Here is a 13,100-nt window from a genome sequence, read left to right as displayed (position 1 = left end):
AGTGAGTGTCAAATTATTTTTTGGTGGGATCACAAATAAGTTACACCCTAAAAGCCCATTAAATAATACAACTATGCAAATGCAAGCACATTGCCATGAGCCCATGACCAAAAAAAAAATGCAAGCACATTGCATGTCACATTTCCAAAGTGATGGTCAAATTAGTTTTTGGTGGGATCACAAATATCTGTCAATTTAATAGATCATAGTCAATCAAGTTGGGTTGGTTTGGTCTAATAGTTAGACCACTAATCCGCTTAAGCAAGTGCGACAAACTCTTAAATGGAGTATGTACAAATAAATTTAATTTTTACCGTGTACATAATTTTTTTAAGAAAAAAAGCTTAGTTATCTAACCAAATTCATGAAATGGTATAAAGCTAAGTAAAACTATATATTGCTGTTTTTTCCATGAAGAAGAATTAAAAGGGGAGACAGAAACAATAGAAAATTGCAGGAATGACCTTGCATTAATTTATGCTAACCAACCTATATGAACTCAGAAATTCTAAAATAAAACTAAATTAAAAACCTTTTATTATTATTGTGGACGCAAAATTTGTCAACTAGCCATGGCAACCACACCAAGTTTCTGAAGGTTGAGCTTAACAACGGTATCAACAAACATCTTGGTATCTTCTTCGGTGTTCCCTTGTGGTATATCCACAATATAAGACTCCAAAACAATTGTATAAGCCCTGTTTCCTATGTTGAATTCGTTAACCGACGTTACCGAGCGGTAGTTTTGGAGGCGATGTTCGCCTCCAACTACCTTAAAGCTCAGTATGTGGAGGTCATCGTCTAAAATTTCGAGCCTCTCAGTACTGGTTGATGCTGGGAGGCCCGAAACGACGGTTACCTCCCTGATGCTGCCAACGCCGCCATCTCCTCTCATATTGCACCCCTTTATGAAGTGCTTGTACTTCTGGGGATTCTCGAAGCTTCGGACGAACGGCCATACCGCGTTCGCCGGAGCTTCGATCCGGTAGGTTATTATCGAAGTGCACGTGTTTGGGGAGGGATCATTGAAAATGTGATATTTTTTTATGATTGGGTCAAGTTCAGCCAATTCTTCTTGTGTTAGAGCTTGCAAATTAGAGTAGTATATTTCTGAAGAGGCCATTATTTTTTTGTGGGTGTAATTATCATGAAGAAGAACAATGTGAAGAAAAAAAAGGGAGGTGAGAATTGAAGAAAAGCTAATAGAGGAAGAGGTTTAGTATTAGCATGTGATATTTTGATATATGGTGATGTGAATAGTGGACAAAACATTCATATGATATGAAAAAACAACACATGAGGATGTGCACATGCTTATTAATATTGTTTATCTTTTAGGCGAGTTGTCATATTTTAATTTAAAGAAATTCTAGGGCCAACACTTTTATTAAAACAAAAATGTTTGGTAACCAAAGAAAATTAGCCAAAAATAGTCATAATTTGTTTTATTTAGTATTTATTAATTGTCGCAACAATTAATGAATGATAAATAAGACAAGTTCTGACAGTTTTTTTTGTCTCCATAACATTGTCATGACTGATACTTAATAAAAAAATAAATAATTTTATATTATTGGCTGAAATCTTACACTATTAAAAATACAATAATAACTAATTAATGACTCAAATTATAAAATTTGCTGATCTATCACTCTTTTTTATTTTATTTTATTTTTACGTTTTTATTTGGACATAATGCCCTGGGCAGTTCAATTTTAATATTTTAATATTTTATATATCACCCCAAGATTACGTCACTACTCAAGTCAGGACCATATTGATTGTTTTGTAGTCTCAGTAGATTTTATATGTCATCATTTTAATGTGGATCTTGTTAATAAATAATTTAAAAATATTAGTTAAACTTTTAATGATATATATATAAATTAAATATTTAAAGTGCTAGATTGTTTCTAATATATTTATTTAAAGAATAATATTATATATTTATACTTTTTTATTAATTAAATCTAATTAAATTAGTCTAATAAAATAAAAATAAATTATGATTAATATTATTTTAAATTTTATTATTTAATTTAATTATATTTAATTTATAAAAGATATGAATGTGTAACATTATTATCATTTAAAAATTATTAACTAATAATAACATGAAATTAGAAAATGTTGTATATTTTTATATATATTTGCTTACTTGTTAAGTAAGGGGGAATTTAAAGGTTGGAGTTTGGACCAAGACTTTAGCTATATGAGGAAAGGGCTTAGCTATGAAATGAAAGAAAGTAAGTAAATATTTTTATTGATTTGTATTTGCATGGACACCTTTGTCTTGTGGTGGTTTGAAGTTGATTCGGTGGTACTTTTAAGGCATAATTCTTTTCCTTTTTTAGGGTCTACCATTTAAACTAAACTCTGCGTCTTGTTGACTTTTACACTTTCCATTTATTCTTAATCTCATTTCTTTTCGTAGAAGTGAATGGATACTGGATATGTGAAAGATAAGGGATAACATTATTTATTAATATATTTCATTTTTGTTTTTATTATTATTATTATTATTATTATTATTATTATTATTATGCAATTCCATGCCTGCACCTTTGTGCGTGCTTCACAACCTATTTATTCATAACGGTGGATAATAATATAGAAAGAATTTTAAAGGTATCAAAAACACCAGTATTTCAGTTGTTTTAACCGTTAATTTTTATTAATATATATTATATATATTTTTTATAATTCAGATTAAATTAAAACAATTGGAAAATCGGTGTTATTGATACACTCAAAATTTTTCCAATAATATATAGTTGTTTCACAACCTATTTATTCCATACCACTTATTTGAACTATTTATAAAATTAATTTTTATTTAACCATGGAAGTATAAAAGTTGACTTTGCCTATGCTTTTATTTATATTACTTATCCCAAATTGAAACAAAAATGGAGAATTATATACTTCTATATATATGTGTATAATTTAAAAAAAAATTGTGTTTGAATATTTAATTGATGATTGTATTTCCATATTTTTTAATTTTCAATTGTCACCTAACGAAGGAATTATGATTTTCTCATCTCTCAATAGTCAATAACATTTCTAAATGTATTTATATGCATTAATTAATATTTAGAACTAATAAATGATAAAATTATTTACATATTTATTTATTATATATTATTAAATTTGGATTTTTTAATTAATAACATAATTGATGTGGCATATTCTTTAAAGTATTTCCTGAGTTATTATTTTATTTAATTTATTTAAATACATTAATTAATTATTTAATTTAATTGTGATAATATTAAATTTTTAATATTTTATTTGACCACATTAACTATAACTAATGAATTACATTAATTATTTGATTTGACTAGAATAAATGAGTTAATTTTATTTTAATTTGTATTAATTTTTTTGTCTTAAATATTTTAATTAATAATTTATAAAAGTGTTATAATTAATTATTTATTTAATTTGATTGGGATAAATATCAAATTATTTAATAATTTATTAGACCATATTAATTATAACTAATCAATTATATTAATGATTTGATTTAATTAGAATAAATAATTACATAGTTATTTCAGCATAAGTAATTACATATTAAACATATGACATGCTCCCATAAATTTTTTAACCCCTTTATGATGATTAATTATTTTTATGACAATCAGTAAAACTAATTATTTTGTATAATCAATATTTTAAGACCAAACTATTTTAAAAATAGTACTAGACATGAAGGATACTTTTTATTAACTACAATAATATAAATTTTTTAATTATTGATCATTTAAGTAGTTACTTAAATTTTAATATTATTATGTATTATGTGTAGATTAAGATTAACCATGCGAGATAATGAAACTAAACAATTATATTTATTTGATAATTTTATAATTTTATGATAAAATTGTAAAAAATTATCTTCTAATATCTTTAGCAACTGAAATAAATAGTTCTTTGTTAGTTAAAAGAATAATTATAGAAAAACTAAATTTTGAGAAGGATGAATTAGAACAGATAGGATTGACTATATATATATATATATATTATAGCTGTATATTATAGAGAAGGGGTTTTGAATTTGTTTATGGCCATCAGGTATGATAACAATATTGTTTTGGAGTTTGATTTTGTTTGAAATTCATTCAAAAGGTGAAAATGTACTAAATTTTAATTCAATTGCATCTTTACTTATTCATAATAGAAGAATATGGTAAGTGGGATTACGTACTCCTCATCTAGCGCCCGACGCTCTGTTAGGATTTTACTGCGCCGCCTCCATGGTTATACCTTTCTTTGTCTTTTCTTCATCAAACCCTTTTCCATCTTCTTCTACTTTTCTTAATTTCTTTTCCACTTAGCTTCTTAATTTTCGTTTTCTCTCCCAATTCATTCCTCTTTTAATTCATTTCGTTTTCTTATTCACTCATTCCATATATCTTATTTCTCTTTGGAATCATTGAATACCAATTCTGATTTTCTCTACACCATGGGCAACAAATCAGAGACTCAGAACTCTCATATAATTGTTATGACGGTGGAGGGTGCCAACCTTCAAGTGGCACCCAGAGAAATATGAAACTGCTCTCGTGGAATTGTTGGGGTTTGGGGAGACCCTTGACAATCCACAATCTTAAAGGGATTTGCAAATCCTACTCCCCCGATGTTGGTTTTATTTGTGAAACAAAAAATCAATCTCGACAAGTTGAAGGAAAACTAAGATCTTGTGACTTCAAGGAATGGTTTATTGTGGATCCGGATGGATTATCAAGGGGATTGGCAATGGCATGGAGTGATGGTTGCACTGTTCAGATTTTACAGCATGGTAGATTTTTCATTGCGGCATCAGTTCTGACAGCTGGTTCTAATGATCCCTATGGTATTCTAGGTGTTTATCTCAGTTCAAATGATCAACATAGAATGGCTCAATTTGCTGAATTAATTTCAGTCACCCAACAGTTTGATGGTAAGGTTGTGTTAATGGGAGATTTTAATGCCATTTCTAATCAACTGGAGAAAGAAGGTGGGGGTGATAAATCTCCTTCTTCTATTGAAACCTTTAATAGTTTTATTGATGATAATTCCCTGATTGATATTGGTATGGTCGGAAGACCATTCACTTGGTCAAATAGACGGAGGGGTGATGAGTTGATACAGGAAAGACTGGACCGATTCCTGGTAGGAGTTGATTGGCAGCAACTCTATCCCAATGCAACGGTTCTTAGACTGTCAGAATCAGGCTCGGATCACGCCCCTCTTCTCTTAGACTCTAATCCGAGAACTGAGATATCTAAACGCTGATTCAAATTCCAAGAAAGATGGTGTTCCAATGATGAAATAAGGCAGATTGTTAGAGAGGTTTGGCATAAACAGATTGATGGTTCAGCCATGTATATCCTATCTCAAAAAATAAAGCGTTGTCGGCATAAGATTGTCAGATGGCAGCAAGAACATAGATCTAATTCGAAAGTGGAGATTGATTTACTACAGTCAGAATTAGAGGAACTTCGTTTAGCAAGAATTCATGGAGGCGACATCATTTCAAAAATAGAGGACAAACTTGAAAAAGCATTGCAAAATGAGGAATCTTATTGGAAAGATAAGTCTAGAGTCAAATGGCTCAAATCTGGTGATCAGAATACAGCTTTTTTCCATCAGAAATTTAGAAATCGAACCCGAAGGAATATAATTTGGCAACTAACTGGCAGTGATGGTGAAGTGGCTACTTCAAATGCTGGTATTGCTTATGTGGCTGAATCTTATTTCAAGGACATCTTTTCTTCCACTTGTCATGAGAACCTTGAACCTCTGTTTACTGATTTTGAACCTAAGGTTACAACTCACATGAACCGTAGGCTTCAAAGACCAGTGACTATGGAGGAAGTGAAACGCACAACATTTAGCATTCATCCTCAAAGTGCTCCAGGAGATGATGGTATGACAGCAAAATTTTTTCAAAGCTTCTGGAACATACTTAGTGGTGATGTGTTTCGAGCAGTTAAGAGCTTCTTTTCTGGGGGCAGAATCTTGAAGGGTTTTAACCACACTCAGATCTGTCTTATTTCCAAGATTTCTGATGCTAAAGATATGACTCAGGTAAGACCAATAAGCCTATCTTCAGTCTTTTACAAGATTATCTCCAAAGTATTTGTACATAGGCTTCAGGGTATGATGAATAGACTAATTAGCCCTACGCAGAGTGCTTTTATTAAATGCAGATTAATCTCTGATAATATCCTAATTGCTCACGAGTGTATGCATTACTTGAAGAACAAAAAAAGGGGTCTCGAAAATGAAATGGCGCTAAAATTAGATATGAGTAAGGCATATGATAGGGTAGAATGACACTTTCTTTGGTTTATATTAGAGAAGTTTGGTTTTGACTCCCGGTGGATCATGTGGATTCGAGAATTAGTGACAACTATTTCTTATTCTGTTATTGTGGAAGGACAACCTTATGGTTTCTTCAAACCAAATAGAGGTATTCGACAAGGAGATCCTCTATCCCCCTATCTTTTTCTTTTCTGTGCAGAAGGTCTCTCCTTCTTGCTACACAAGGCAGAACAAAACAGACTAATTCAAGGTCTTCAGATACATAGGCGATGTTCCAAGGTCAACAACCTCCTATTTGCTGATGATTCCATCTTATTCTGTAAGGCTAATCCTGAAACATGTTCAAATATCCTGCATTATTGAATTCTTATGAAAGCATCAGTGGCCAGAGGGTAAATCTTAATAAATCTGCTGCATTCTTTAGCCACAACACTCCCTCCACTACTCGTACACTACTGGCTAACTCTATGAATATTAATCATATTGGGGCTCAGGATAAATACCTTGATTTGCCTTCTACAGTCTCTAAATTGAAAAAGGCTTCTTTTAGTATGATCAAAGAAAAGATTCGGAAAAGAATCCAAGGGTGGAAGCGCAATCTTCTTTCGTCAGGTGGTAGACACATATTGCTTAAGGCAGTGGGAGAAGCTATTCCTATTTATATATTGTCTTGCTTCAAGTTGCCTGATGGTTTAATTTCGGAATTCACTCTCTACTTTCTCAGTTCTGGTGGGGACAAAAAGGTTCTGAAAGGCAGATGGCTTGGATTAGCTGGGACACTATGACTCGCCTACGAAAAGAAGGAGGCCTTGGATTTAAAGATCTCAGAATCCAAAATCTGGCGCTTTTAGGCAAACAGTTTTGGCGACTTGTAACACAGCCTACTTCCTTATTATCCAAAATACTAAGAGGTAAATACTTTAGCAATGGTAATGCTATAACGGCAGAAATTGGAGTCTTACCTTCTTGGGGATGGAAGAGCATACTGGAAGGCCGAAAGATTGTTGAAAAAGGTCTTAATTGGGCTGTGGGTACTGGTGAGAATATCCGAACCTTTGAGGATCCTTGGCTGCCTCCTCCGTATCCTTTAATGATTTCTGACATGCCAAATAGACAGGCTATTTCTGAGTTGGTTCCAAGAGTTAAAGATCTAATTACTGAAGATAGGAATTGGAATCAGAATCTCATTTCAAGAATTATTTCCCCAAGACGTTGCAAACAGGATTTTGTCAGTTAAAATTCAGCAGGGTAGGGACAAATTGTAATGGGATTTGAACAAATCCAAGCAATATGATACAGCTTCAGGTTACAGAATTGGCTATTTATTTTACCATCCGCATCTGGAGCTTTGCCCTAATTATATGCAGCAGAAAAAGCCATGGATTGATCTATGGAAGTTGAACTTGCCTCACAAAATTAAGCTATTTATCTGGAAAGCTCTCCATGGCCGACTTCTGGTGCTTGCTCAGATTCATCACTGCATCCCATCTATATCACCAATATGCCCTTGCTGTCATGAAGCAACGGAAACAGTCACTCATTGTTTAATCGATTGCTCTAGAATTAAAGACGTATGGTCTCAGAGTTATCTTGGTGACTGTCTTCCCCTCAGAGTTCTAACGACTTTTGGATATGGTGGACTGCATCAACAGAAATACTTAACCCGTTGAAGAATGCTGACCGTAATCTTCAATTGCTTGCCATCATTTGCTGGAACTGCTGGAAAGCTCGCAACCAGTTGATTTTTGAAGGTTCTACTTCTATGCCGTCTGCCATTCTAGCAAGCTCTGTCAAGTTGCTCCGTGAAATCCAAAGAACTCCCAGTTTAGGTCGTCATCTCCATGAGGCAAGCTCTTAGTTGCATGCAATTGGATTTATCATTCTTTCTTCTTTAAGATTTTTCTTCGTTTTTCGACCACGCACCATCGGATGAATACCTTCAGTGTAGTATTTTTGGGAAATCCCCACCTTTTATTATACTGTCCTGCTTTTGGACATCTTTGTATTTCATTTTTTAATAATTAATAAAATATAACCTATTATCTTTGGAAAAAAAAATAGAAGAATATGGTATACTTAAGGTTTAAATTACTACTAAATATAATTAAGGATTTTATATTCAAAATCTAACTAGATTACTCTCAAAGAATGTTGTTAGTGAGAATAAAACTCATAATTTGAAAAAAGAATCTTTGGTTAGTAGGTACTGTTATAGGGGCGGAGCTACATTGTAGCAAAGGGGGCAATGACCCCCTTAATTTTAATTTTTTATATGTAAATTTCAGTTTAGTCTCCTTAAAATTTTATTTTAGTCTTATTTTATTTGAGTGATATCTTTTTTTTGACACATAACAAAGATTTGTCTTTTAAAAAAAAGTAATTGTATTAGATGGACAAAATCAACTTTGATTTTTAAATAATTAATATGATTATCTTGTAATAAAAGATTTTTTTTATGGAAAGAATCTGTATCAATAATTATTATTTTAAGTATAGACAAATCAAGACTTTAGACATAAATCTTTAATTTTTTATCATTTCACAAGAATTAATACAAAATATTATATATTCATCTTATTTTTAGAAATTTAGTAGATATTTAAACTAAAAAAAATATAAAACCATTTTTAAGTGCAAATATAATTACTTCAACTCAAAAAAATAAAAGATATTAGTAAATTTCAACAGATACATGAGCACAACTTTTAAATTTTCTTATTCTTTTAAAAAAAATCTACACATTCAATCACTAATGTTATGTAAAAAAACAAATTTTAAAAAGATAAAATTCTAATGTAGATATTTTAATTTAATTATAAATTATATATTATTATTAATGAATAATTGTTATATTTTAAAATTTAATTATTTTTAATATTAAAAATAATATAAATTATAAATTTAATTAATTTTTAAAATTTAATTTTATTTAAAAAATAAAAAACTTTATATATTTTTATATATTATCTTACGCAGAATACAAGTAGATATAATAGTTTATAAATAAAAGTAATCTAACCATCCTTTTCAACGAAAACAGTTAAAAAAATACAACTAATATAATTATTTCATCCAACAAAAAACATTTTGAAAAATGAAGAGAATTTAATTATAATATTTAAAGTGAATTTAATTTTAATATATCAATAATATAAAAAATTGTATACAATCATTCAATTAAATTAATCTATTTAAATAAATTTTTAATTATAAATTTAAATATATTCATATAATACTTTTTTATAATACATAAAATTAATTTTTAAAATATATTAAAATTTAAAAATATCCCACCGAAACATATTTTGTTAAAGTCTGACAAAAACCTTCAGCCACTAACTTTTTTTGTCACTTAAAAATTTTCTGACATGATTAACGTGGGCGATGAAGTGGCAAATTTAATTTGCACTACATTAATTATTATATATTTATATATAAATATATATATAATTTAATTATTTTTAATATATATTTATATTATCATTAATTTTAATAGCTCATTTTAATATATACCTATCTGACTATATGGTTGTTTTTTTGTAGTTTCAGTTTGAGTTAGCAGCATAAACAAAAAAAAAAAAAAACTCTGGTAATATTGAAGGAGACATAAGGGTAGGATTGGATAAAAAAATAAGTGATAAGGTAAGAAATAGTAAAAAGAGAAGAGTAGTCGCAATCGTAGAAAAGAGACTGGATGTAGATTTGCGCAAATAATGTGACAAGTCTAACAAACTCTTGAAAATTTTTAATTTTTAAGAGTAGTTTATAAAAATTAATTTTTAAAAAATAATTTTTTAAAGGTTATAATATTTATATTTAATAGATTAAATTAAAAATAAATTTTAATAAATACAAATAACAATAAATATATTTAACAAAATAATTTTAAAAATTTTAAAAATATTATAATAAATATTAATATAAAATTTAAATTTAAATATTAATTAATATATAGAATTATATTAATTTTTTTAATTTTGATAAACATAAATTATATTTAAAATTTTTTATCTTAAATACTTTTAAAAATATTTTTATTTTTATAAAATTTATAAGTATAAATATATAATTTTTTTAATTTATCAAACATAAAATAAAAATTTTATACTTTTTAAAAATATAAACATCTCATAAATTTTTTTTATCAAACTAAGTGGCTATGGCGTATGGTCTATGTATGGTGCTCTATGGCTCACTTTGCAGTATGCACGATTCCCTCCCTCACTTGCCTCCTTAACTTGGACCCACATGCACCCACCATTTTATTGTCTGTTTTCTATTTTTATTTGTTATTTTTACCCTCCAAAAGATAACTCTGCAAATAAGTGAAACTATATGTTGTCTATGTGATTTCTACATGAAAGAGTATCTAAATATTAAATTTATGTATAAACAAATTTGTTTTTATTTTAAATTTTTATTGATAGTATAAATAATAATTTGATCATCTTTTATAAATATAAATTTAATTTTGTTTATTTGTAAAAAAATTATCAATCTGAGCATTTATGAATAAAATAATAATTTACTCAATAAATATGACTAACAATATTAGATGTATCATTCTTTATTTTTTCTTTTAAAAAAATTTGGTTTCTAATAACAAATATTAAGGTTCGGAGGAAAAATATACAGCAAAGGTACATACATTAGAATATTTTGGTTTTTATTTTGATTTCTAATAATTTGCATCCTATTTTTTTATCTATTAGATAAATATTATTATTAGCCAATAAACTGTAACTTACATGATATGTATTCTCTCATTCTACTTAGAAGTCTTGAATTTGAGTTTCACCTAATATAACAAAAAAAAAAAAGAATAAATATTATTATTGATGAAGCACTAACAGAGGTACATTATAGTGTTAAAGGTAATGAAGGCAAGCTCAATTTCAATTTTAGGAGCAAACAATTGGTTGAAAAGTAGAAAGAACTATATATTAAAAGGATTTAATCACTTCTCTTATCTCTTATTGATAGAAAAGAGATCATTAGAAAATAATTTTTAAATTGGGTAAAGTATATTTTTTATCTTTAAAATTTGACAAAAGTTTTAAAAATATTCCTAAGTTTTATTTTGTTTCAATTTTGTCCCAAAAATTTTCGATTTGCATCAAATATATCCTCGATGGCTAAATTTTTAAAAAATTTAAGATCAATCTAACAATAATGCATGAAAATTATGCTTGATTTTCTTGTGTTTAGGGTTATTCTTATGATATTGTTGTTGAATTGGTCTTAAATTTTTTGAAAAATTAGCCGTTAGGGATATATTTAATGCAAATTAAAAACTTTTGAGACAAAATTAAAATAAAATAAAACTTAAAGACATTTTTAAAACTTTTATCAAACTTCAAGAATAAAAAATATATTTTACCCTTTTTAAGAAGAACTCTATATTATTTATACTTGGCCAATTACCACACAAACCCTAATGGACCTTTTGGACCCACCACTGATAATTTCATTTCTAAAAGCTTTATCCCATAATTATATTGCATTGGCTCCATGAGAGATGAGTCATAGTGTTGCTTATCATTGTTCTCAAGTGTAGCATGATGTTTTCAGAGAGAGAGTGAAAGCACTATATTTTCTTTCTTATGTAGAAAGTTTGATAGCATTGGTAGAGAGAAGAGGCACAAACAGCTTTTGCATGTGTGCGGAAATTTGGGCAGCAGAAAAGTGTAAGTTTTAATAATTAAATTGCTTCAAAGCAAGATAGAGAATCTATCTATCTATCGATCAATAATGTATATGTTGGGTTTTCCCATCATTATTGTCATTTTTTGTACACACATAAAAAGGTTCAGTATCCCTATATCTTTGCTGTGGTTTCAAATCAATTTGACACTTGAGGCATTGAAGAGGCCAAAAGCTAGGTGAATTTAAGATAAGCATAAATATTTTCTTTTTATTATATGTTTTACTGTTTTGGGAGCATTCACTGAAGATAATATATTGTTGATTTGTATATTATATATAAGAGGGAGGGCTAATTAATTAATTAATATGTTGAGCTATGCATAGTTCCCATAAATCCAAGAAAAGCGGCACTTATCTACTCATCTTAAAATAATCATACATGACATGATCATATCCAAGTTAATCAGTGATAGATGAGGACACATAAATAAAATAAGATTATATTAAATAATTTATAATAATGTTAGGTGAATATTAAAATTAATTATTAATATAAAATATATATTAAAAATGAATGAAGTTACATATTTATTTTTGTATATAAATATATAATAATTAATTTTAGTTTATAAATAACATTTTTAAATAACTTATCATAAGAGAACTATTTTTAAGCATTGACATAACCTCTTACAAGTAATGTTGAGAAAAATATTTTATGAACATGAAACGTAAAAACAAATACAATATATTTAGGCTTAAATGAAAATCTGAAAACAAATTATTTTATTTTTTGAAAATAAAATCATAAACGTTACTTCTATAGGCTGATTTTTTTTTTTATGAAAAAAATATTGGTGTTTTTTTTTAAATAGAATTATTTGGTGTAATTACAGATGAGTGGATTTTGTAAGGGAGAAGTCAACACGTGGGGGGCGTGTTGCAACACGTGGAGGCGTGCTGGACACGTGGCAGCATCCTGGCCAACACGTGGGGGAGTGTTGGACACGTGGCAACATATTGGCCAACACGTGGGGAACGTATTGAATGATTTTCATAATACTGTAATACACTTCAAATATCAATATTCAACTAAAACACCATCTGTCTTTTCATATTAAAAATAATTTCTGACTTCT

General features: G+C 28.6%; 1 protein-coding gene across 1 annotated transcript; it reads right to left on the bottom strand.

Moving 5' to 3' along the window:
* Positions 1-426: 426 nt before the first annotated feature.
* Positions 427-1,232, bottom strand: LOC107605516 (abscisic acid receptor PYL2). Its single transcript, XM_016307415.3, has one exon. The coding sequence runs from the start codon at positions 1,121-1,123 to the stop codon at positions 563-565; it is 561 nt and encodes a 186-aa protein (XP_016162901.1). The 5' UTR covers positions 1,124-1,232; the 3' UTR covers positions 427-562.
* Positions 1,233-13,100: the final 11,868 nt, after the last annotated feature.

Source organism: Arachis ipaensis, chromosome B6 (assembly GCF_059453495.1).
Source record: "Arachis ipaensis isolate K30076 ecotype BB chromosome B6, ASM5945349v1, whole genome shotgun sequence".
NCBI lineage: Eukaryota > Viridiplantae > Streptophyta > Magnoliopsida > Fabales > Fabaceae > Arachis > Arachis ipaensis.
Note: the sequence above shows the minus strand (reverse complement) of the source record. Positions and strands in the feature narration are given on the sequence as shown.